The sequence below is a fragment of the Harpia harpyja genome, chromosome 14 (genome assembly GCF_026419915.1).
Source record: "Harpia harpyja isolate bHarHar1 chromosome 14, bHarHar1 primary haplotype, whole genome shotgun sequence".
In the NCBI taxonomy this organism is placed as follows: Eukaryota; Metazoa; Chordata; class Aves; order Accipitriformes; family Accipitridae; genus Harpia; species Harpia harpyja.
The window spans coordinates 3,858,006-3,883,790 of NC_068953.1; the positions used below are offsets into that span (position 1 = coordinate 3,858,006).

Genomic DNA, 25,785 nt, shown 5'->3' on the forward strand with positions numbered 1-25,785 from the left:
ACTTGAGCGAATCTCAAAGAAAAGCAAATAGTTAGGCAAAAAGCAGTCTCTCCTGATATTCTGGTTCAGATTTCTCTACTAGCCATACAGAGCTATTCTGCACGTTGGATGACGAGGCTGGTGGAGATCCCAGGGCAAAGCTGGCCGTCTCCTTCATTGCGGTTTTGTGGCTGGTGCAAGAGTGGGGTCACTGATGAACGGGTGCAGTATGGCATAGATGAGGGGCTCCTGCCATCATCTGCAGGGGTGGAAGTTGCAACTTTATTCTGAGCACAGCTCAGATAATTTTTAATCCAAAGGGGACCTGAGGACATGCCATTTTTATCTACTGTTTATTTTTGGGAAGAAGCTTTTTCTGGGAGCTCAGCACTACATGTCCTAAAGGATGTATGTAGAGCACAAGTATATGTCTCACTAAACACTCAGTATGTTGACTTCATTTTATGTATTTGGCTCTATGCTTTTGGGGGCTAATAATTTTACAGAAAGTGGATTGCTTATTCTCTCTACTGTAAAATCAAAGTTTTGCATACGTTACTGGCTGAGTAGGTAATGTGCTTTTTAAACTCTTCCCAACTTAAGCCATCAAATATGTTATATAGGGTCCTGACATTGTTTAAAAAAAAAAAAAAAGTCCCACAACATTATCTTTTTTAGGACACACTAGAACTTATCTGTACTGATAGTGAGCGTTGAATCTGAAACCTACTATTCATTGGCAGACTAAAAAGAAAGTATAAATGTTCAGGTCAATAAGAAGGTTGAACTGCCTGTAGAGCAGAAGCCATAGATAAGTGGTATATATATTGATAGAGTAGCTGGTAGTAAAAGGAAAAATGGTAGGCTAAATGATTGGGTAAAGTCACTCATACAATTTTAAATCTATACTTTATTAGCCTGTGTCACCACCCATAGATCATGAGCAGAGATGAATGTGATACATCTGAAACAATGGCCAGAAGACAGAGTGCAGTGATGTAACTATGTCATATATAACATGAAAAAACAAGTGCACAGCTGATGGACTTTAAGTTAATATCTCTCGATCATGTATACTGCTTGAATTTTACTTTTGGAGCATTTGAGAATTGCTCTTCCTGCAGTGATTTGTTGGGTGAGATACCAGTTATTTTTTCTTTGTTATATAAAATGTAGCGTGATACAAAAAAGTAATTATGAGAGAAGAGAAAATCTGGCTAATGATATCTGTATTTAGTCTGTGAAATAAGTGGCTCAATGGTCTTAGATGCACAGATAAATGTCATATTTGATCAAACCTGTTGTGATCCTTTCTCTTCTCTTTCTCTTAGTTGTAGGTATTTACTAGTTTGCTGATAGACAGGACTGCCAGTTGCATAATGTAAAATCTCTGGACAATAAATAGTTCAGTGCCTTCCAGATGATATTGTTTTGTTATTGATTAAAAAAAGAAGGTGGGAGACCTTTATTTTGCATTTTTTTTAAATTTATTTTTTGCAGTTCTAGAACAGCCGTTACTTGAAAAATCTTCAAAAAACCCCCTGACTATGCCGGTATAGCTTCTGCTTAGAGAATCTGACGTGGCATGTCAAAAAACTGGTTTGCTGTGACCTTTGAAACTGCCCAGATGACTCTGTAAAGGCAGCTTCCACTGTGTCTGGCATTAGCTAATAAGTTAACTGAATTGTGCTGAACTGAGTTGTGCTGTTTTCTGTAGGACAATATTTTTGGAGTATCAGCTGGTTGACAGGCTCAAAATTTACTCTATTTCAAAAGAACTTTTTGATAAAAATATTATTGCTGTGATAATAAAACATCTCTAAATGCTTTAATATAGCTTTACAAATAGATAGATGATATAATACAGGGATGAGAATGTGCCTGCCTCTGTCTATGGAAAATGGTCTAGTTGTTTTGGATGCTGCTACTTTATAAATAAAAATACTGTATAAATGTAGCATAGAGCTGTGTTTATACTTTGCGTACTTAAACTTTTATTAAGCTGTGATAAAAGCTTTTCTTTTAATGTTGTATCACTGTTGCAGAGTAGCCTTATTTGTTGTGCCTGACATGAGATATGTAAAAAAATAAAAATAATAAAAGAAGACCTTGCTCTGTCATGCTTAAAGTAGCCATGGGAGTTGAATGGAATGAGACTTGATAAATTAATGATGCTAAGTGCTGAAGGAAAATGGAAAAGTGATGAATGTAAGTAGAGAGGTGTCAATCTTTAATACTGTGATTGACGAGCCAGGCACATAGGTAATGGCAGAAATTGAGGGCAAGGATATAAAGCAATGAATGGATCTAAAGCAATTGGGTGAATTTGGGACTAACAGTAACAGTGACACATTTGTTTTAATCACTTTTAAAAACATGTTTATTTTAGGGAAGATAATATGATTTTGTAAATATTTAATACATTATTTTTACTTTTTTTATCTTGTAGCCATGTGTTATATTTTACTGCAAGTCTAATTTGACTTTTTCTAACTGACATTTAATATGAAAGTATGTTTTTGTTTGAAATTCAACTAATACTATTTCTGGGTTTCAATTCATTTCTTCTTAAATAATGTATTTTTATAGATTTCTGTGCCAGATTCAATCAGTCATGATCAGCTCTGGGTTTTTTTGTGGTCTGGTTGTTTTTCACCTTGCTCATAGTAACCTAGGGACATTTTCGTTAATATTAAGTTGAAGCCTATTGCAATGCTGCTTGTCAACTGGGGGGAGAGTCTTAAGGCATGGCAATAAAGTAATTGGCATAGGTGCACAAAAAGTCTCCCGAGTCTGGGAATTGAATTTGATTTTTCTTTGATTGCATGTCAGAATAAGTCCACACTAAAGCAGGTCAGACTCTTGCCTTGCCCCCCATGCACACACAGTAGGTAGAACTGGGGGCTGCTCTCGGCAACAGCAGGAATGAAGAAGTACGCAGTAGTGTTGTTGCTGGTATTTCTGGTATCAGATAAATTAGAAAGAACTTTCCATTCTATGGACCTCATCTCCTTTGCGACTTGTCTTTCTTATACTTTTCTTGTAATGAAAGGATATTACAAGTTGTCAGATAACTTCTTTGAATCAGAAGATCTCCAAAGAGTACCCTTTCCGTTCTCACCGACTGATTTGCAGAAAACGATTAAACAGTTCATTCCCAGTAGCTTCAGGACTACAGTGCAGCTAGACTCGAGTACCGTTCGTGGGGCAGAATAGCTGTTTATATAATGTACTGGTTTGTGTCTGATGGTTGAACTGAGGTTTGCCCTTCTATAGGTTATATCCCACGCAGTTTGTTTCTCTGGAATTATTCTGATGGGTGGTAGATGCAAAGACCGCTACTAGTTTTGGCTTGAAAAATATGTCAAATGACAAAAGCACCTGCAAAGGCTGAGTCTGCTTTAGCAAGTGCTTTATCATTATCCATTGCGACTGACTGTTACTAGGCATTATAGCTGGCCATAAATCTCATAAAAGGGCAATGTAAAGTGTTCTAACTAAAATCTAAGTGGAATTAGCACTCAGGCATGATCTTGACTGAACATGAATGTCCAGAATATGGGAAAGAGGTTTAGATGTTGATTGTATCTGAAAAAAAGATATTTTATTTTTGTACCAGGTATTGGTTTTTATTTGTGCAACTCCTCCATGAATTTGATGGACATGTTGTAAATCTGTTTGGGATTGTAGCAGACACATGAGGCTTAGTCCTACATCTTTATATGTTCTGTCCCCTCCACTTCATGAAGTTTACAGATTTACTGCATGCCTTTTATATCAAGTGATACTTAATGTTAGTCTTGGATCAAAGGGACTACAGGACATTTTGCACCATAATGGTAGCTATGTTGTGCAAAGCATACACACCATGTATAGCGCATTGAATAATATGCAGAAAAATACTGTGTCCACTTGATGCAGTACATCTTTATTTTTTTGAACAGATAAAGCATTTAGTGTAAATCTGCAATTCAGCAATTAATTTCTTTTCATCAAAAATCAGAGGCTCAATGAAGAGCAATGTATGAAACGTATTGTTTCCTGAGTATGAAATTCTCAATGTAAACTGTAACAGAAGCATTTATGTTAGTATTAAGCAACTTCATGCTAATTGCATTATATTGCCATCCAATAACTTAGATTATGCACGTGGTTTCAGATAACACTTTTACAATTTGTTTTCTTTTCAGTGTGAAAGTTCATCTGGAGGATATCTATAATTGTCTCCTTGGGTTTGTTTTGTTTAATGGTGAGGAGAGGTTTTCTGTGATGAAGTGACTTTTCTTAAGGACTCTTGGAGATGTAATATAATTTCTGGCTGCCAATTTATAAATATTTGCTTTGCATTTAAGTTTTTCCATGTTTTGCACTTGGAGTAGTCTATTATGGACAGATCTTTCTCCCCAGTTATATTTTGGTTTTTCTTCAACTAAAAAACCACCTTGAATTTCCTCCAGCTGCTTTTTGATAGGCTATGAATGTCTAAATTGTTGCCAAGAAGGTCACGGTAGAAGGAAAGATGTACATCTTACTGACAACATTAATTTTCATGTGATTCTACAGGCCCATCACTTGACCAGTGCTAGCAAAGCTGGTTTTCAAAGTTGTTTTTTTTTTTCACTTTCTTTGCTCCTCAGGTCAGTTTTTTACATGTTTATCATATCAGATTTTTCTTTCAGCAGGATTAATATTGTGCAATTCCATTTGTACCTGGGATTAATTTTAATAATTGTTTTTGATGCAGCCCTACAAAGGCTTAGCTAGCAGCACTAGAAAAAGCCTGTATTAATCTATATACTGGGATTATAGAGGAAGACCAGTTTCTTTTCTTCTTCTTTTTAAACATTACATTACTTGCAGATGAGGAAAAATGCACTTATTCTGCTGCCATACATGGAAGCAATTTTCATAGATGCCTGCTTTGTAATCCCTGACTAAACATTGCACTGTAATACCTTTATGAATACAAGTTATGATCTTTCAATTTTTTTTATTTCTTCCATAGTAGTATTAGTCTGCAGAGCTCCTAGCTAAAGACGGTATCAAAGTGGTACATGATGCAATGAGCAGACAAGCGTCCAGCCTGACTTGCCTCATGTTGGCAAATTAATTACAGTTGTAATCATTGCAGGGACTCCCAGTAAGTGATTTTTGACTGAATTTTGTAAAACCAGGATACAGCCAAAATGACACAACTTTTTCTCCTTTGTTAAGAGAATGAAAAGTAGGTGTTTGTTTATTTTTCACTCTTTTTTATCTGTTGCTCTTGGATATACATTTTCTGTATAAAATGGAGCTAGTAGTACTCAAGAGGATGAACTTTAACAATGACGGATGACATGCATAGCAACATTTAGGACACCATTAATTTGCACTGGCTGGGAGATTTCATGCCAAACAGAAGGAGGAAAGAGAAACGTATGCAGAAGAGTCTTACTTGACCTGTAAAGTCGAGAACAAGAATTGGTGTCATAGACCAGGCTTGTTTGAAAGTTTGGCCTTGGTTTCTTGGTTTATGTTACCAGTTACAAGGAGGATATAATATTTATAGAGATTAACAGTGTCTAGTGTAGACACACACTGCTTTGCTTTCTACGGCTATGAAATCTTCATAGTCAGAGGCTTCACTAAGGAATGTTCTTACCCACAAATGATTTCTGAGAAATAAAAAGTAGGAGTCTAAACTTGTCTTCCCTTCATTGGAAGTACTCTGCCAGCAAAACGCTTCTGTGCAGGCTTTCTTCCAAATGAAAAGCCTTCAGTGTAATCTGGGAAGTTCCTTTGCCATCAACAGCCTTGAGAAAAACATTCTTATTAAAGAAGGAGAAGGGAGAATGCTTATTACCAAAACTTGTGTCCACGGAGTGGTCTGAGGATGGGCATACTCAAAATACCTAGCTAGGAGATGATGTTGCAATGTTACTAAATGGTTTGGTGAGGGCTTTCTGTATTCCTTTTTTTTTTTTTTCTTTGAACAGTGCAGAGTTAATTGCCAGATATTAAATATTTATAGATTTTATTATTATTCATTGCTAAATGCTGTAAGGACTTTTCCTGATGCTGTAAAGCAGTTGAGACTCATTCAGCCTTAGGAGCAAAGTGGAGATGGCAGCCGTGAGGAAATCCTGCTTTCAGGGCTTCAACCACTGGAGCTCGCCCTTCTTCTAATGTGATTACAACAGTCCTTATTGTGTTCAGATTTTTGATTAGCAAACCTCAAAAGGGTCAAATTCTGCCCAAGGGACAGAAGATTTGTGTCAGTTCTTATTTTTAACCTAAGTGTGCTCTCAACTGTGGTCACAATGAAGCACTTTTCTCCCCAAATAGTAGCATCGAGTTTTGGTTTTAAATCACAAACAGCGCTGCCAAATGTTGAAGAATTAAGAAGCTGTGCTAAATGCCTGTCATTCTTTTGGGGGGGGGGGGGGGGGGGTTGTGTGCCATTAACTTTTTCTTCAAGTTTCAGTATTGTTTTCTGAATTTTTAATCAGTTAATAAGTAGCAACTGCTACACTGCTATGGAAAAAAAGTTATGGATCAGACAGCTTGATTGTGATCTCTGCCATTGTAAGGTCAGGATTTGAGCACAAAAGCTATTGTCAGAGCATCTTGCACATTCAGTCTTAGCTGCCTATTTATAGGGTTTTTTATTTTACTTGGAGGAGCAGGATTAGTGATTTTCAAATGAGAAGATACTGACTTAGCTATAGAAAAGATACCAAATGCTCTATAAATACTGACGAGTCTAATGTCTCTATATTCCTTGGTCTGCGAAATGTAATGTGCTTGAATTACTTTTCTGAAGAAGGGTTATTTAGACATATGGAAAAACATCTGTTCAAGGCATAAATAAATAGTGTTTCAGTGGTTATACAATGTAAAAGACCATTCAAGGACTCTGTGCCTTAGTATCTACCATGATATCATTCTGGCTATGATTTCTTGAAAGCAGCGTTTTTCACATTGAGGTGTAGATTTTGAGATAAACATGTTTAAATCAAATCTTTCAGTCGTTAATGGAATTTGTATGTACAATCATTCCGTGGGATTTTTGTCTCTGGAGAACAAAATTCTGCCCATGTTGTGAAATGTCTGCCTAGTTTATAGGTACTAATTTCCATACTTCTGAAAAGACAGAGCTGAGATGAAGAACAAAAATGAGAAGATATGTTTAAATTATGCATATTTTACCCTCCTTCCTGCCTTTTTTTTGTGGTTAACCAATGTATAATATATCAGGCAAAAATGAATTATTCAGTGAGTAACTTTGAAGACAGTTTGCTTGGGTGTTTCAAATTCGTGTCTCTCTCTAATGAAATTTGTCAAATGAGGAGCAGTAGGACACCCCACAAGTTCTTGTATGAGGGAGCTGCCGAGTGATGAAATTCTGACTGATTTTGAACCAAAAACTTCTCAGACTTTTCAAAAATCACTGTTTCTGATTTTGTGCACGATCAGCACAGTTTTGCCATTATACCAAAATAAACAGATGCGTAATTTTGTAACGGACAGGAAATTTTAAAAATACATTTATTAGCACATATGTGATTTTTTTTAAACGTAGGTTTTAGAAAAAGGAATATAAGGTCTGTCTTTACAAATTACAGAAATGCAAGTATATTGTTGACCTTGTATTTAAATGAGCTTTTGAGCTGTGACATAAGGAACTGGATAAAGTGATGACAAATAGAAAGTTCTTGCACTGTGGCATTTGTCATGGCTGCAAGTCTTCTTTGCAACTCTGATTTTACTCCTATATGTGCTTTTCTACAGCTGTTGAGCTTCATCCTGCCATCATTTCTGGAGTGGTATTCCATAGATCAAGTCCTGGATTGCAGTATTTTGTGTCTGAATTGATTTTGGTATTTGTGATTTAGGGATCTGTGATGAGAGGGACAAGTAGAAGTTAACATTTAAATTAAATACCTCGTAAACTCAGTAGAGAGTACAGAAAGCTCTTCCAAAGGACAACTGAGGGCGCACGAAGAGAGGAATCTTTTACTGTAAAGATGCCTAAAGTTAATGGTGTGAATATCTTCCCTGATGATCAAAACAGCCCTCTTAAAACTATTTAGTATTAAAAGTAAGGATAAAGTATTTGGAGGAGAAACCTTTTAAAATGGTGCATGCCTGTTATCTCTAAAAACCTTAGGTGGTTGTAATTGCTCCCTGTGTAGTCTGATTTTCCTGAACAGTTCCTCTTAGATCCCTTTCTCCAGGAAGACAGAGTCCTCTCTTCTTCCAGGAAGATCAATGTACCATTTATAAAAACTCCGCTGTTGAAACATCAATGCAAGATTCCAGTGAAGTTTGTTCAAAAAAAAAAAAAAAAAAAGAAAAAAAAAAAGAAGAAGAAGAAAGAAAGGGGGGGGGGGGGAAATGTATGTGCCAGTACTTAACCTGAAGTAAAGGTAAAAGAGAGATGCAGAGGCTCTAGGGTGTGTAATACCCTGGGACAGACCAAATTCCCTTTGGAATTCCTTTTCACTGTTCAGGAAACACCCTCCTGCAGTACTCAGTTTCCACAAACAAATCTGTACAGAAGTTAGTGGGGTTGGCTTTAGACTTTGAACCATATGTTGATGTATATGGATATTACATTTTCCTGTTTGGTAGCAATACATGCAGACATATAAATGTCTTCACTTGGAAGTATACTGAAATATACAGATGCTGCCGTGGGAGGTGGGAAGGAGACAAGGTGCTATGTAAATAAGTGGGTAAGGGTTTAGTGAGGAGGTGTAAGGTGTGCGTTTATAAATTGGTGGGTTCTTCTGGTAGCATTCACCATTTTAGAGGGGAAAACAGAGTTCTGCAATGTGAGGAGGAGTGGGAAATGTAAACCAGTTATTCTTCAGGGTCTCGAATACTGAAGTAGCTCAGAGGCAAGAGCAGTAGCTTAGCAAGCTGCATTCATTACCTACATTCATAGCACCGCTGCTACTTTACTCTGAGCTTTTTGGGCTAATCAACTCATCTTTATGTGCTCAAATCTATCACTTAATAGTTGTAAAGACCTTTGTTCAAACGACATTAGACGGAACTAACTGAGGGCAGGTTTGGCTTTATAAATAAAATCTTGAGTTTGTTTCATTTTTGCTGTTGTCAGCAGTCAAGAAGTTTGGGGTCACAAAAACACTTTCTTAAGTCTTAACATGCTAACTAGGAATTTATGACTGCAATAGCTTCTGAAAGGGTCTTTGGAGTCATTCCCATTTTTCCCTGTATTCTTGGATAAATGTGTGCGACTTTCCTGTATGAATAGTGTTCAAGCTACAACAGATGTCAAATTGTTTGACCTGATACCTCTGCACACAGGATCACTGCTTTTACAGAGAAACCAGGGCATTTCAGGTGAGGTTAGTTTTCAGCCTTTATCTCATTTCATCTTCTGTTTAAGTGAATGAAGGAAGGATAGTATGAGCTCCAGCTAAGGAGAATGGGGAAAAAAAAAATTAAGTTGTATGATCTCTAGCATGAGCAAGTTGGCCAATAATGAAATTTTTAAAAGCTGATGAGAAGTTATCGTACACAAATATATTAATGTAAAATAATGTCATGCAACCTGATGTTCCACAGTGCAATGACAATGACAACATTACCTTGGTGTCCTTTATCACGTTAATGATGCACTACATCTAGCCACCTGTCAGCTCCATTGGAAGGCATAGCAGCTACATTGTAACTTGTAATATTAAACAATTCAGCATATTGTACCTATCAAGAAGTAGCAATACCCTCTTGTAGAGTGGGAATTTGTTTAAATTTACTTCTTCCATCTGATCAATGTTAAACTATATATTGTAAAATCAATTCAAGGTGTAAAGGATACTCTGTTGAAAAGTGTATATGTTCAACAAATAAATTGACTAAATAATAAAACTAATAAATTAGGTTTTTAAGCAAGGCATATACAGCTGCACCTCTGTCTTTCTAGTACTCCTTTTGAATTCAGATTTGTGGTTTCCATCTTTATTGAAATGATTTATATACACTGTAGCATTATGTTGAGTTGTGTCTGAAACAAAATCTTGCTCCATTTTTTCCTAGTCATGAATCAGTTTCTGACAGGATCTTTTGTTTATGCACTTTCTGTAATTATACTGCAGTTTCTTCATTAAAAAAGAATGAAGAAAAAATAGCCAGTAAACACCAAGTCCCTTCCAAATTTAACTGTCTTTATGTAATTAGGAAATTACAAATCCCTGTGAATACAGTCATGCAGATCTTCTTTCTCCATTTGCCAACTCAATCAGTACTATTCTATACAAGAAGAACATGAACAAAAGGCAGCAAGCAAAATCAGTTGATTCAATGACCACCTGTTTCTTTTAATTAAAAATAATAATTTAGTGTTAATTCCAGGAGGAGACTGAAAAATCTGCCTTTGAATCATTTTTGAACTGTGCTCAAGTTGTCCTCCTCTATACAAGTATAGAGAAGGAAATAGTTGATTGATAATTGTCGACATTAATTAAATATGATTTTTTTTTCTGTTTGTGTACTTTCTTAACTTGCTTCCGAGTAATAAAGAATAGAAGTGGTCTTAGTAACAGTGATGGGAAAAGAGATTTTTGTTGTTATTTTTGACTGGGATGTCATTTATTATCATGAAAGACTTTTCTTCTACAGAACTTGTGAATCAGTCCTCATTTCTGAATGTAATTCCAACCCTTGAACCCACGGATGAATTGGCTGTATTTTGAATTTGCCATACTGCAGCTGCTTCCAAATGTGCTTGCGTGGGTCTGCAAGCAGCACAGCAGTGTTTGCACAGCGCTCTGCTGTGTGTATGCATAAGCTCAGGGCTCTCCTTACCTCTGTTATCTCTGAAATCCGCCGCGAAAAGAGCCTGCCTCTTCTCTCCATTGCGTCCTTGTTTTACAGTCTTAAAGACTAATTTACATAGGTTTTATTACCTGTATTTTTGCTTAGTCTTTGTTTTCTTATCCCATTACTACCTTTGTTATTGTAGAGTTGAATGCAACTCTGTATATGCTCTTAACACCTACGTTAAGGTGTGCACATGATTTCCCATGGTGCAGATACCAGTGGAATGAATGCTTTCTCTGAGTTATTCCTTCGAGTCACTCCCAACAGTGAAACTCCAAATTCTGCCTGGAGGTAGGATTGCCGGAAAGAGTCAGTGTATAATTTCTTACCAAGTAAGAAAGCATGGTTATGTCGTTCCTCTCCTCCTCCATTGCAGGAAGGCGCTCTTGGTGGCTATATGTCAACCTGTGGAAGATTTTTTTTGGGGTGCTTGGCAGGTAGATTTAGAGGTCTACGGAGTCTTGCAGCTGGGGAGGAGTAACCCCATGAACCACTACAAATCCCAGCTGATCCGTAGTTGGCCCTGCTTTGAGCCAGGGGTTGGGCTCCATGGTCTCCGTGGTCTCCAGAGGTCCCTGCCAGCCTCAGCACTTCTCTGATATTTTTGATTCTTCAGGCAGTAGAAGTCTTATCTTTTATTGTACTTTTCTGAAAGCAACAAAACTTCTCTACACTGCAGCTCTGAGAGGGGAAATATCAAACAAACTTTAAGCATTTGTACATTTTGTAATAAAAAGTGATATAATCTTAATAATTCCCAAGAGTCTCAGATTCTGTTTGCTTTCCCATGTACACAGCCTCATTTGGTCAGGGAAGAACAAAGCTGGTGACCAGTTAAACAATGACTTTTTGCCATTTCTTGCTTCTGGGCTCTGATCATAGAAGCCATATTTTAAGCCCTGGAAGTTATTTCCAGTAGAAGCATCTGGCTTCTTGGCTCTCGCAGCTCCTCGAGGTTGAAGATGCTTTCTCAAATTAAGATGCCATGCAAATCACCAATCAATATTTTTGTTATCTCAATAGGAAAATAAATATCGAACAGAAGAAAGTCACTCAAACAGATATGGCATCTGAATGGGGTCTTAGATATTGTAGTCGCTGTTTGGAAGGTGTTTAGAAAAGCTGGAGTCTGAAGACTTTCATAAATGAAATGGAAGTTTGCCTGAGGACAACGTGGGATGAATGTGGGATTTGGCTCCGTACAGAGAAAAACATGCTAGATTCTTCTTAAATATGTTTTATTAACTTGGTATTCGCTTGGGGAAGTTAAAGTTGTTTTAAGTAAAATATATGCGGTACAAATTGCAATGGTTTCATTGATCTGTTAGAGCAGCGCTCCTTACGATCCATACTTTAAAGACTTTTGGAAGGGGACAAAGAAAAATGTAGGATTCAGTGTTTCTATCGCAGTTGGAAATGTTCAAAGGTTGTGTATTAATGTGAGGAAAACAGACTTGCCAGTCTTCTGGGGCTTTTCTATTGGTAAAGAGGACCGGTGATCTTTTATCATGATTTGTATATGGTTTTGCATATATTTAATGTATTGTCTCCCCTTCTGTTTTCAGTAGACATTTGAACAGTTAGTACCACAATTTATGCCACTGAGGTTCAGGAATTATTTTTTTCTTTTGTTTAAGTGAAGTAATTTGAGATGTTTTAAGCTTATTTTTCCTTTACACCTTTTAAACTAGTAAATAAATAATTTGTAAGTGTTTTGTTGGGGATTGTTGAAAAACAATCCTGTGGTTCTGTCATGGAGGTAGGAAACAGAAAAGTGGGTATATTTGCATTTATTTACACAAAATTGTTCTTTGTTGTTGTAAGCCCTGATGCAACCTTAGGACCTTACGGGTCATCTGCTGCAGAGCTCCTTTAAGTTATTTTTGTAATGGAAAATATAATTTTCCGTTTCTCCACAAATATTTTTACACTCGCATTTTTGCATTTTCTGCTTCTTAATGATCACAAAAATAGCAGTTCAGATACGGAAAAAAAACCTTTCACCAGCCGTAGGCCATTTAAAAAAAAGAATTAATCTTATATCCTGCCTAACACCTTGTTAACGTATGTGTGTTGGTATTAATGACTGAAAACAGTCATTTTTTTCCTCCAACCTTGATCACTAGTACAGACTCTGGCACTGACAGATCTGCTTGCAGTGTTGATTTAAATTCCTTCCAAAAATCTCACCAGTTCTTGCTGTGTAACCTAGAAGATGCCGAATTAAAGACAATATGAGTATAGTTTCAGAGGTTTTGGTCTTAGATACATAGTTCTGGTTATTGATACTAGTTACACAGTTATTGATACTATCAAGATGCATACTATGAAAAGGCTTTAACAACTAATAATATGATGCTGCTTTGTATATAAAATTTCCACTGATGCAACCTCACACGAAGTGGGTTTTGTATATTTTATACTTAAAAGCAATGTGATGATTTCATGCCTGCAAAATTATAGTTGGTTCAGTGTTGCTATCAAGGGGAATAAATTCTAATCAAAAGGGAGCTTTTAGAAAGAATTCAGAAATATAGTGCTCATAAGCTGTTTTGTAATGCGTTAAAGCACAGTTTGACATGTGCTGCTGGTTAACCGTGCGCTTTCAATTATTGCACACCCCTCTCTCTGATCCAGGAAAATTACGGAATGATTTCTCGCAGGGGGGTGCTTTCCATTGCTGGAAATGGATTCATTTGTGCTAAACAAAGAAAGAAGGCAGGGATGGTGGCAATACTGCTGCAGGGGGGCAAAATGTAGTTCAATGGCAGTCCATTGATTGAAAAACGTGTGGTTTTGGTGAGATGCCTCCGTGTTCTTCTGCTTCCCTCTGCTGGAGCGTGGCTGGGTTCCTGCCTGTCTCCCAGCCAGGCTTCGGAGCAGATCCAAACCCCTTTTAGCTGAGCCAAAGCTGTCTGTTTGGGCAAGTCACTCCTGCAAACTCATTTATTTATTTTTTAAAGGTTTCAGCTCCGTTTTGTGGTTTTTTTTCAATAGGTCCACATAGTGCAAGTCTGTGTAGAACACGTCTCCTGGTCAGTGCAGTTCTGTGGCTGCCTATCTCTGTATAAGCGTGTCTCAGCCTTGAGACTACGCAATAATATTTTGATTTTTTCAGAGCTTTATGGGGTGTAGATGCCAGGTTGCTATTCATCTTTGTAGGGATGCTGCACCCGTGTATGTCATTACAGGCTCTGAAACTCCAGTCTATTGTACTGCAGTTGAATTGCAGAGCACTGGCTAGATTTCTGCCAATTTAAAGGTTTTTCAAAGACAAATATTTAAATGTCTGTGATATTGATTGCCCAGAGTTTCCTCTCCCATTTAATTATACTATATTGCATTCAGTTGTACTTACAAAAATGGGGGGTTGTCTTAATAATAGCAGAGAATTCACTTTTTAGCATGAAAATAACATGAATTTTAATAGAGCATATCATTCATCACCGCTTAACAAGTGCTTTCCCATTGCCACTTTCCCTCTTCATAATTTTGATGGATTTTGGAAACAGAAGTGGGTTTTCCCTTTAGAGTTTCACAATTAATCTATGCCAAGTTTAGTGCAAAGTTCAATTCTCTTGCAAATAGCAGCCATTATTTGGCAGTTCATCTGTCATATCCTGGCTTGGCTCCCTGTGTTTACTATGAAATATGACTGCCAGCTATGCTTTGGGAATTATTGAAAGTTTACATTGATTAAAAGGGGATATTTGAAGAAAATTTACAGGAGCTTACGTCTAACTCAGTAGTTTACCTCTAGCTGAAAAATACTAAAGATGATGCTATTTCCTCAATAATGCGTATAAGTCACTTAATGCATACTTAACATTGGGAAGTATTAAACTGTGTTAACAACTGTGGAGTTAATTGCTGTTAATAATATAAGTAATTAGTACTGGCAATGTAGTAACTATTACTAATACAGTTACTTATAATTAAAGTGTAAACTATAGATTCAAGGGTAGTTCTAAGTGCATGAGAAGCCTGTGTTAATATAGGGAATAAGATAAAAAGCCTTTATCATCTAATATGGGTGTATAGAGATCTCCCGGCTTTCTCTATATGTTCTCAGACTAGCTTGCAAAATAACAATGTTTTATATACTTCAATTTACCAAAAATAAAAAAACGCATAGGATTGATACAGAAAATAGAATTAAATACCGATGAAGAGTGCACTCTCTTGTTTATTAGCTTTTAAATATGTTTTAGGTTCTTCTATTTAGTTCTGTCAAAGGGATTTTAAAAGAGAGATTTCCTACCTGCAAAGTTTCCATTTCAGGTGTAGTTTTGGTACTGTTTTCCTTTGTCCTCTTTTTATATGCTCTGCCTGGAATAAGTGACTTCATGTGTGCATATAGAATAATAACTAATAATAGTCAGAACACACTTGCTGCTCTTTAAAAAAATTAATTCATATTGAATTATTCATTTTAAACATCATACAATAGGCATTTTCACACAATGTTAGAAAACTAACATTTATTATAGAAAGCAAATGATGATTCAAATTATGTACGTTGAGTCATGCAGGGCCAAGTTCAAAGTTTGATCCAACTTGATTTATTTATTCAAGTGACTGGTTGTATTTCATTGTTTTATAAGAACGCTTTTGCTGGTATTTTGTAGTTACGTACAGTTAGGTGCAGGAGAACGTAAGCCTCTTTGCTCACGTAGTGCTGCTTTGTAGCGAGTGCAGTATAGTTGTCCTAACATGTCACAACATTTTTAAGCCCTGCTTAACTTAATTACCATGTATATTCCATTGATTGGAATAGAATTATTTGGTAGTGTTTGTTATGTAATTTAAGTATAATACACTGGTTCAATGTATTTAGTAGACATTCACTATAATAACTTTCCGTAGTTCTTTCCCCTCTCTATCATTACTTTATACTCATAAATACCACTTATGTCAGATGTTAAACACAACTTTAAAAATCTGTTTATTCAGTGTCATTCTTAGAAGCTGTGGGTTTTGTCCTTCTCAGTAACAGATGTGCTTACCAAAGTAATGTTTAAGTGTATATATTTATAAGTCAACAAGTCCCCTATGTCTTCAAAACAAAACAATTTAAGGAAGAATTAGCTTTGAAAATGTGTTTGAAATTGCTTGGAAGGCATATAGTCAGAGTCGATCCATCAGATAACCCTTTAGTAAAGCAATGTTCCCATGACCCTGCACCACAAGACCCGTTTGCTGTATCTTTAATAAATAACGAAACAGATGTTCTCTGGAGCATTAAATACATTCCATTTAGATTAACTGTGTTTACAAAATAAATATGGTTGTTAGCAGTTTGCATTTCATATCTCAGGCTGTATAACAAACAGAACTATTGAAATAGTCTCAATTTGAATTCTTAACGTAAAGTCTTTACTCATTATCCTGGATACTATATGATTTCTATCTGTGCAGTGAAAACTGGTGGTTATAGATTCATCATAAAACTTAGAATCAGTACCAAAAACAATTCACACAAAGAATGCTTACCAAAGCATGGTATGGCAAAATATTAAATTTTGAAGGCAAGATTTTGCCTTCTCATAGTTCTATTTTTATGATAATTACTATTAGAAGTTCCTGAAGTTCTTGAGAAAGCACTTATACTAGAGGAATCTTTTATTTTTGAAGAAAGAGCTAGCAGGTTTTCCATTTTGTATAACATGCTGTGTTTGCTCTTGATTTTTTGGAAGGCTTTTATTGGCAGATGCAAGTTGAAAAGTTAGTTTATTTTAAAAAATAATTTAATAATTCTTATCTAACATAAAGGTATATTAATAAAAATGTAAACAGAAGAAAAACGTTTTGATGTCTCATTTTGTAGTTTATTTTTGTTAAGGATGTTTTAATGCATGAAAGACTTGACATTTTATAATTTCCATGGTCTTTCTGTAAAGAATGTTAGCAAGAATTGATTTCAAACCCCAATGTATTTTTTAATGAAGAAGAATTACTGCTCTTCCCAACTTCTGATCAAGATTGTGCAGTGATAGTTTTGACTAAAATACAGTTGGGGCTGGAAGTGGTCATAAAGGATATCAAAATATAGATGATATGCATAGAAGTATAAGGCTAGCACACTGTTTATTTTGGCAATGCACATCTCCAAGTGTTGGGAATGGGCTGCGTGAGTCTGGTGTACGTGAAGTTCTGGGCCTTTGTATATGTGGAATGAGCCTGACGTGGGTGAACATATTGAAGATGTGATTTCGTCCTTTTATATAAATGTTCTTGGTTTTCCAAAGGACACCTCTACCCCTAGAGAACAGCAAATGTATTTGGATGTGTCATACATTTAAGCGATTTGGGTGTATTCCCTTTCACTGGTCCTAAATTAGAAACCATTTCCAAGCTGCTGGTGGCCTTAAAATGTCCTCACTATAAGTTTCTCTGTTTGAAAATCAGATGGGAATAGCAGTCAAAAATATTTACTACGTGCCAATTTAGAATTTGTTCACTTTCATTTAAAATAATATAGATTGTAAATTTGCAACATTTCAAGATGATCCCATCTTTAAGATCCTGATTTTACAGTCATTTGACTGTATTTCAGATTAGTTCCTTAACAGTTACTTCCCTCCTCTCCTGCTACATTTTGTGTCATCATTTCAGAATGGTGATGATAACAGACTGTAAACAAGCAGACAGTATATGACACTTTAGCCGCAGGCTGAATGCCGTCACTGTACTTTATGTATCGGTACAGTCAGTAAATGGAAGTTTTAGTGTCGATGAATCACAGGAATAAGACTGTGTTCTCTGAGCTGACATAGTCTTTCTTGCAACACCAAAACAAAGGAAAAAGAGGAGCCAAGGCCCATGTACCTGCACCAATGCAGGTACCAGCCACTATAAGGGCTGTGAATAAGCTACGTGCTGGAATATATTTTTCTGTATCATAAGTTGCAGAGCTGGAAAGTTTTTGGTGTTTGAAGTAATATATTAAAGGTGTGTCAATTTTATTTTTTATGACTTGAGAATCTCTTTCTGTTTTTTCCTTCAGGATCCCAGAAGCAAGCACAAATTTAAGATCCACACATATGGGAGCCCAACCTTTTGTGACCATTGTGGGTCACTGCTTTATGGGCTTCTGCACCAAGGGATGAAATGTGACAGTAAGTGAAGTTTTTCTATATTACCACAAGGGTATTTTAGAAAGTAAGTGGAAACACTGGGTAACAGCTTCTTACTTCTTTTCAGTGGAAAATACCATTTCAAATGTCAGCTATTTATAGTACTGTTATATTTCAAGTGGATATTTCAGTACTATAATAATATACTAATGAAAATCACCTGTGTTGCTGAGAACATGGTGTATTCAATTTGTGGCTGAAGAGCCTTTGCCATGGCAGTTTTGAGAAAGCCTCTTTTTGGACTGGGCAGTTGAATGCACTGTTGAAGATTGAAATTTCAGTTCAGTTGGTAGCCAAGGTCCAATATTTTCCTTGTATTTCATTTGTCTTGAAAGACTCCTGCTAGAAAAATCTAATAATCAATTTAAACCTAATTCCCTTCATTGCTAATGCTGGTACGAATGCTCTGTTTTCTTAGTCATATTCCCAGCAAGTCTTTACTCCATTTTCACTTTTTTATCCTCACACTTCATTAATGATACCTTTGTGTTTCTGAAGGAGATTATCTTATCCTCCATTTCATTCACTGTGTACAAAATGTATTGTAAGGTAGAAACTAGCCATGTCTTTCAGTTGAAAAACATCCACCTGTAATCTGAAAGTCTTGCCAACAGTTAAGCATTGTAATCTTAACTTTCACTTTGCTCAGTGTTTGCAGTGTAATCATATTATTAGCTTCTCATAGCTGTCTGAACCATTTTTATATCCACAGCCTGTGATATGAATGTTCACAAGCAATGTGTAATAAACGTCCCAAGCCTCTGTGGCATGGATCACACAGAGAAAAGAGGAAGGATTTATCTGAAAGCTGAAGTCACTGGTGACAAACTGGAAGTAATAGGTAACAATTAATTTGGGAATTTTGCGGGTTTTGTAAATGTACAATATACACTGTGGGTTTATGTACCTTGGTCAAATCTTTGTGTATTAAAGCCAGTGGTGGAGTATTTCCCTTCAGAAGTGTGAGGATTTCATTCAACATGTCCTTGAATCAAGAAACTCTATAAACTGGTGTTCATAAAAATAAATAGAAAAATGAAAGCTGTAGTAATAGCTTTAAAAACTCAGGAATATTATTTAGCAAATCACTGTAATGTCAATTTTTCATGTAGAAGGCAGCCCAGTGGGATAGCTAGCTGTTCAGGAGGTTAGCCATCATCAACAGAAGAAATACTTTAAACTTTCATGAGCTGAGGAGTTGTTTCCTGTATTTCACAGTATTTAATAAACAAAAGCAACTTGGATTCAATCCCAAATATTAGTCCCAGGGAGTTATAAAATAAAAAATTAATTATGACATTCTGTACGGTTAAGGTTACCAAGATGGGGAGGAGGGAGAGAGATGAGGGAGAGAGAAGGTGGCAGTTCATTTCCTTGGAAGTGTTTCTCCCAGGATTTATGAGTAAGCGTCGGTTGTGCACACACGCGCACACCCCCACGCACCCCCACCGACCCATTCCAAGTCTGAAGTTGCAGAAAAAATTCTGGAAAATGTATTTTGCAAGTTCCAGTACTGTTTTGCCCCCCTAAATAGACGTGTGGCAGGTTGTTTAACTCCAGCAGAACTTCCTTGCGCTGTATCAGAGAGTGGAGTTTATCGCTCAGGATCTGCATAAGAATTTGTATTTTAGAGCATGTTACGTTTGTTCTGTATGTGCTTTCTTTTTTAGCTGGGGTCAGTTGATAATTATTATATCTGATGTCCGATGTGTAAAGTTGGTAGTGAACTTTATTGTTGATTTTTCCTTTTGTTGGAGACAAATATGCAAAAAATGTTCTTTGCCAATCAGATTGCAGTGTATTTAGTCAAAGGGAAAGCACAGGGCAGGAATTAGGATGGATAGAAGTGAAATAAGGGAAGGAATAACAGAAAATTTTGTTCATGGTTTTTTTTATAGGTAGAGGCAAGCCTGTAAAGCAAATTAAATTCTAAAAGAAAGTCCCAACTTTTTATGGCTCAAAAAATAAGGAAATTTTGAATATGTGCTATAGTAACTAGAACCAAAATAAGTATGATATAACATAGGAAATGGAGTAGAAGACACTCGTAAAACAGAAATTATCAGAAGCTTTTACCTCAGGAGAGTGTGTCATCACAGGTGACCAACACTGCTTCTTCAGTGAAGGAAAATTAAAGGCAACAAATCTTAATACATCACATTAGATGTACACTGATACATCTTTCAAATTGGTACTGCAAGAAACTGAATTCAGTGCCCACGCTATGAAACACGGAGAGGGTACAATGCTTTTATCGTTGCCTGTTTGGTGTTGCAAAATCGAATTAAATTCAAGGGCAAAGTTAGAGCAGGACAAAGTAGAAGATTTCTTAGACCATCTCAACTTCTGCCTTTGTTTCTTGAAGTAGTTATTGGGAACCTGTGGGTGTTGAGTGTTGTGTAATTCTTCAGCATTGCTCAGTTGAAAGGCTGTAGCCTATTACACACCGAAAAGATGTTCCTTCTACCTCTGCACTTCTTCTTTGGGGAATGAGACCATACCCCTTGTAGTCAACATAAAGGAAATCAGACCATCATACTGAATTTTCACAGCTTATAGAACCAGCAAACTTCCCTCCTGGCACTGTATTCATTCACGGCTTTGTTCTTTCTAAATCCGAATACCTCCATATTTTCCTGTCAAACCTTGTAAAATGCATTGAAAAGGAGAAGTATGATAAAATTTAGTTAGAAAGGATCAGAACAGATCCCAAGTGATACTTAATTGTAGCTTAACTTTTCAAATAGCTTCCTGTCGACGTAGGAGGGGTAAATTTGTCCAAGGTACTGTCATTAACAGAAAAGGTGATTTCACTAACTAGCGAGGCATTTCAAAGATGATGATGCAGGTTCTAAAAGTAATTGTATCATGAAAGAACTAATCTGAAAATCATCCAAGTGACAAAATTTAGTATTTGCATTATTCTAGGCCACTTTTCAGCAAGGTTCTTAAATATGGCTTAAACTTTCTGCCATAATGCACATAATTTCACAAAAACCTTGTACTTATTTTCTGATGATTCAGCAGGTTTAGAATGCTTTTAGGAGCACAAGTGTTTGTCACAAGTCTTTGTGGTACTGAGCCACTATAAAACAATTATACAAATAGATATTCTTTTAGTTTACAATTTTATTTGAAAAGGTCTTGTCTGAGATATGAATATGGTAAAATTGTTACAGATATTTTGTAGGTTTTCTTCATAAGCTCTTTTTGGTGTGAGTGTACTTGGCAAATGCTGTTACTTTTGTGTTTATAAATAAAACATTCCCATCCCACAGTTAAGTAGGTTTCTGGACAACAAGAAAAATGTTTACTATAACCTTGTTATGTATATAACAATTATGGTGCTGCTGCTTTAGTTGAGGCTTGTCAGCATTTCCAAGCTTTCAGAAAATTTCTTTAAATAAAAATGACAGTTGCTCTGAAAATAAGCTGGGGGGGGGGGGTGTTCTTGTTTTTTTAAATAAAAAATACTGTACAGACTAAGCCCAGACCAGGTGAAGTTTCAGATACCTTTTGTGCATGTTTAACTGAAAAGGAAATTAGCAATTGTCAGTTAGTTCATAGACATAGTGCTGTCCAAAAATCTCAAACTCCTTTTCTCCCAGTATGGCATTGCTTCTAAAATATTTATTGACAAAACCTTTGTTAGAATATACTGTTCCCAGAGCTGCCAAGCATGATACCACTGCCTTTAGCTTTGGGAAAGGAGGTGAATTAAATGTCCAGGAGGTTTAGGAACAGCAGGAAAAATAATCAGTGACTGGCTGTTTGGTTTGAGCCTTTGCCTGAATCTTTTTCAAAGGAATTACTCTGTAGGTGTTGAACTCCTTCAGCTGAATTCCTCAGTATCTCTGCTCTGCATCCTGTTTTGGATGTTAATTAGTTCCTGCTGATTCTTTCATAGCCAGCCTTGATTGCACGCTAAACATTTGTGCTGCTAAATGCAGGCATGCCACTCTGGTTGGCATCTTGCAAATACCTTCGATGGGCAACGCAACCATCCCAGTTCCAGCCAGGAAAGCTGATGGAGGATGCAGCGTGCTTAATGACGACTGCAAGATACATGGTCGTTTGGAGGACGCTGTTTAGTACATCGCAATTGTCTTTACTTCTGCGTAATTGCTTTGAGGGGTTTGTCATGGCTTTTGTTTCCAAAAAAGGCCACAGTACACCCTCGCTTACTAAGTGTTTTTCCGGTAAAATATTGTAAATAGTACTGGGATTTTTTTCCCAGTGAGTACTAGGAAAGAGGCAAGGCAGAGTACTGCCAGATGGAGTTGGCCAGTGGTTCAGTCAGATTATCTAAAATATCTAAGTACTTTGGCATGTTTTGAATTGAACTAATGGTGGGAATGATTCAGTCCTATATGTAAACATACTTAATTCCGGTTTACTAGGTCGGATCTTCAATCTGGGTGCTTAAAGGTAGACATACTTTCCTTTCTATGTGAATGCTAGAGACTCTGCAACGCTTTTTCACAAATAAGTGGGAATTTTGTGTTGGTGTACTTTGCCAAAACCTTGCCATCTTCCCAGTGCTAGTCAATATGCCACATTCAGTGCTCATTTGTGTTGCAATTCTTAAATATCAGTGGGTTATTTTATAGCTACTAGCTTGAGAGTTGCATTGCATATTAATAATTTATTGCACTTGCAGTAAATCAACTTGGTAGTTTTCTTTTTACAGGAACTGTCTTGAATTGCTTTTTTCTGAAATCACTGGATTCGTGACCCTTTCATAGGTTAGACCAGCTTGGAGATTTTGCTTTTAGGCATAGTTAAGTAGGTTTTGCTATTTTTAATCTATGCTTTTTGCACTGAATTTTCTTCCTCCTGATGTGCGTTAAAAGTTTTGTCACTGTTACATTTACTTGTTGACCCGTCTTATAATTTGGGGCTCTTCTGAGTGAGTTGTAGGTGGTTGCATCACAGGTTTGAATTTTTTATTTTATTTCTGAATTATTTTTATAGTGAATAAACAATAACCTTTGTGAGAAAATAACCCCATCTGGTACACTGACATATAAAAAGCTGCCACATTATTGGGATCCTAAACTGTGACCTATCAGTTTCTGGGAGTTGAATTTGACAGCAGCTGACAATAACGAACTGCCCTCCCGACACAGGCACTGATTTAGAGGCAGGTTGTTAGCGACTCGCTGTCAGCTAATACACCCTACTGTTACATAAACGTTATTAAAAGATATATATACACAGCCCAGAGTTTTCAGGGGGTTTAAAGTGTATTTTTCTTAGCTGAAAGAATACAGAAAATCTGGTTTTATTCTTCAGCGATGCTTCTGTTATTTAAAAGAAGAGGAAAGCCAGCAGTGATCTCTGCAGAGGTTGGGAGCACATAACAGGCTCTCCAACAATAATCTCCCTTGGAGTTCTGTACTCCCCACCGTATGTTTTTCAAATTATTTATGAATGTATGAGTGCTGAGCCACCCTATGGCACTGCATATTAATGTCTTGTTACACTGCTTGCTGTGGTCTGCTGGGTTAAGAGCCTCTGCCCAAACAAGCTTGAGAGACAACTGGAGAATTTTGGCACATTTCTAGATTTTCATAAAAATTGTTTCCTTAAAAGACCCCACCACACACACATTCTAATAATTTTAGTTATGATTGTTTAGGTCAGTATTAGTGTCTGCCTTTGTTAGCATTAATTCCATGATATTCTGCAACTGATTTTAAAAGGGAACGTATATGAATATTCTGGCTGTTTGACCAGCTTTTAGTACCAAATACCTATAAAGTGATCCCAAATAATTACGTGCATGTGGGAGGCATTTTTAATGTCTCAAAGAATGTGAATCACATTTTTTATTTCAATAATATCTTCTCTCTTTTCTGGCATTCCCAGAGTCTGCAGAGTTACTGCGTTCTTTACAGAAAGAGCTGTGCCTTTAACAAATGCCAACCCCGGTAGCAACTGAATGCTCCCCATTTCATTCATTAAATTAACTTTACCGTGAAGAAATAGGCAATGCATAGTATGTAAAAGAAACATTAGTTTTTCATAAATGGCCATCTGCATGCATATAAACAATTTAACTAAAATGCTCTATATTTATGTGAGAATATAAACAGATAAGAATTAGAAATTTAATAGTCTGAATCCCTTTTCAGATGATTTGATACATCTTGTGTTAAGACTTATGTTTTATTAAGTAGCTGTCCTACCCAGTTGTCCTGGGTTCAGCTGGGATAGAGTTAATTTTTACAGGAACCTGGGAGGTGGCGGGGGGGCATAGCCGGGGCAGCCAACCTGAACTAACCAAGGAGCTATTCCATACCATGTGCCATCATGCTCAGTATATAAATGGGGAGCGGGCCGGGGGGAGGGCTCTCGACTTTCGGTGGCGGAGCGTCGTGTTCCGGGTGGTGAGCAGTTGCACTGTGCATCACTCTTTTTGTACATTCTTTCATTAGTACCGTTGTTGTTGTTGTAATTTTTTTTTGTGTTGTCCCAGTAAACTGCCCTTGTCTCAGCCCTCGAGGTTCCAGGTTTTTTTCTTTTCTCTCCTCCATCTCCTCCCTATCCCACCGGAGGGGGCGGGAGGAGTGAGCGAGCGGCTGCGTGGTCCTTTGTTACCGGCTGGGCTGAAACCACGACAGTCCTTTTTGGCGCCCAACGTGGGGCAGGAAGGGTTGAGATAACGACAGATCTGGCCAGAGCGTGTTGAAACAAATTTGTCATACGCATTTCTTATATTAGATAAATAGATGTTAGTCACAATGTTGATTCATTTGTTTACATGGTGGCGTTTTGTAAGTTCTTATGTGCTCTATGTATTGCCTGTAGTCATGTTTCTAACCTCTGGGAGAGTGATTGGGATTATCATTTTGCTGTACTGGGCAATGTCGACTTGTGAAATGATTACATCACTGGTCATGAGGTTAAGCTGGTATCTGTATGAGGCAGTGATATCATTTCCATACTTTGGGCACCTTCTATCGGATTTTATTGGTAATTACACTCACTCCATGGGGAAGTTAGGGGGGGATACTTCCCCCCATCCATTCGCCTCCCTTCTCTCCTTCCGGCTAATTACAACAGCTTTTGAGAATTTTGAATATCCTTGAGATGCGCAAGCCAGTGTGCTGTTAGTGCTATGCCTCCTGAATATGTTTCAGGTCTTGTTTAGGGCTACAAAAAGGCTCTTTAAGAGTACCACCCAGAGATCTGCCCCAAAGCTGGATATTCATGGGTGGCACGGCATGTGGGAGGATTATGGGCAGGTATCTAGAGAACTTCTCACCTCCAGTGGCTTGGAAGTTCACTCGCGAACAACTACAGAACCCTCATGAAGTGGTAGAATATTTGAAAGAAAAATGCTGTGGCTATTCCAAAGACGTACAACTTGCTGCACTGTGCTGGGCCCTGGCCAGTATCTACCAAACACTGCTTGATATTAGGCAGCACCCTCAGGGGGAAAAAGGGGAAAAGATGAAAAACAGGACAACAGGCACCATGGCTGCCCAAACCCCGACAACAGGCACCGTGGCTACCCCTACCCTGACAACAGGCACCGGGGTTACCCAAACCCCAACAACAGGCACCGTGGCTACCCCTACCCCGACCACAGACACCGTGGCTACCCCAACCCCGGCAACAGGCAGTGTGGCTACCCCAACCCCGGTGACAGATACTGCAGCTAAACCAGAGAACCAACCTGTGCCAGTATCAGTCGCCCCTGTACAGAAAAAGAAACACACAAAGAAATCAGTTCGCTTAGTGAGAGATGAAGATGAACCAGGGTCATCGCGGGAACAGGAGGAAGAGGCAGAACCTGAAATAATTACCCGATCTCTATCCCTGAGTGAGT

At 37.3% G+C, this 25,785-nt stretch overlaps 1 protein-coding gene across 3 annotated transcripts in view; it reads left to right on the plus strand.

The window, feature by feature from the left end:
- Positions 1-25,785, plus strand: part of PRKCA (protein kinase C alpha) — a 169,458-nt gene that overhangs the window by 82,660 nt on the left and 61,013 nt on the right. For all 3 annotated transcript variants that reach the window (XM_052807383.1, XM_052807384.1, XM_052807385.1), the window contains exons 4-5: positions 17,819-17,930; positions 18,661-18,789. In XM_052807383.1, the coding sequence (XP_052663343.1) occupies positions 17,819-17,930; positions 18,661-18,789 (241 nt within the window). The remainder of the gene's footprint in view (positions 1-17,818; positions 17,931-18,660; positions 18,790-25,785) is intronic.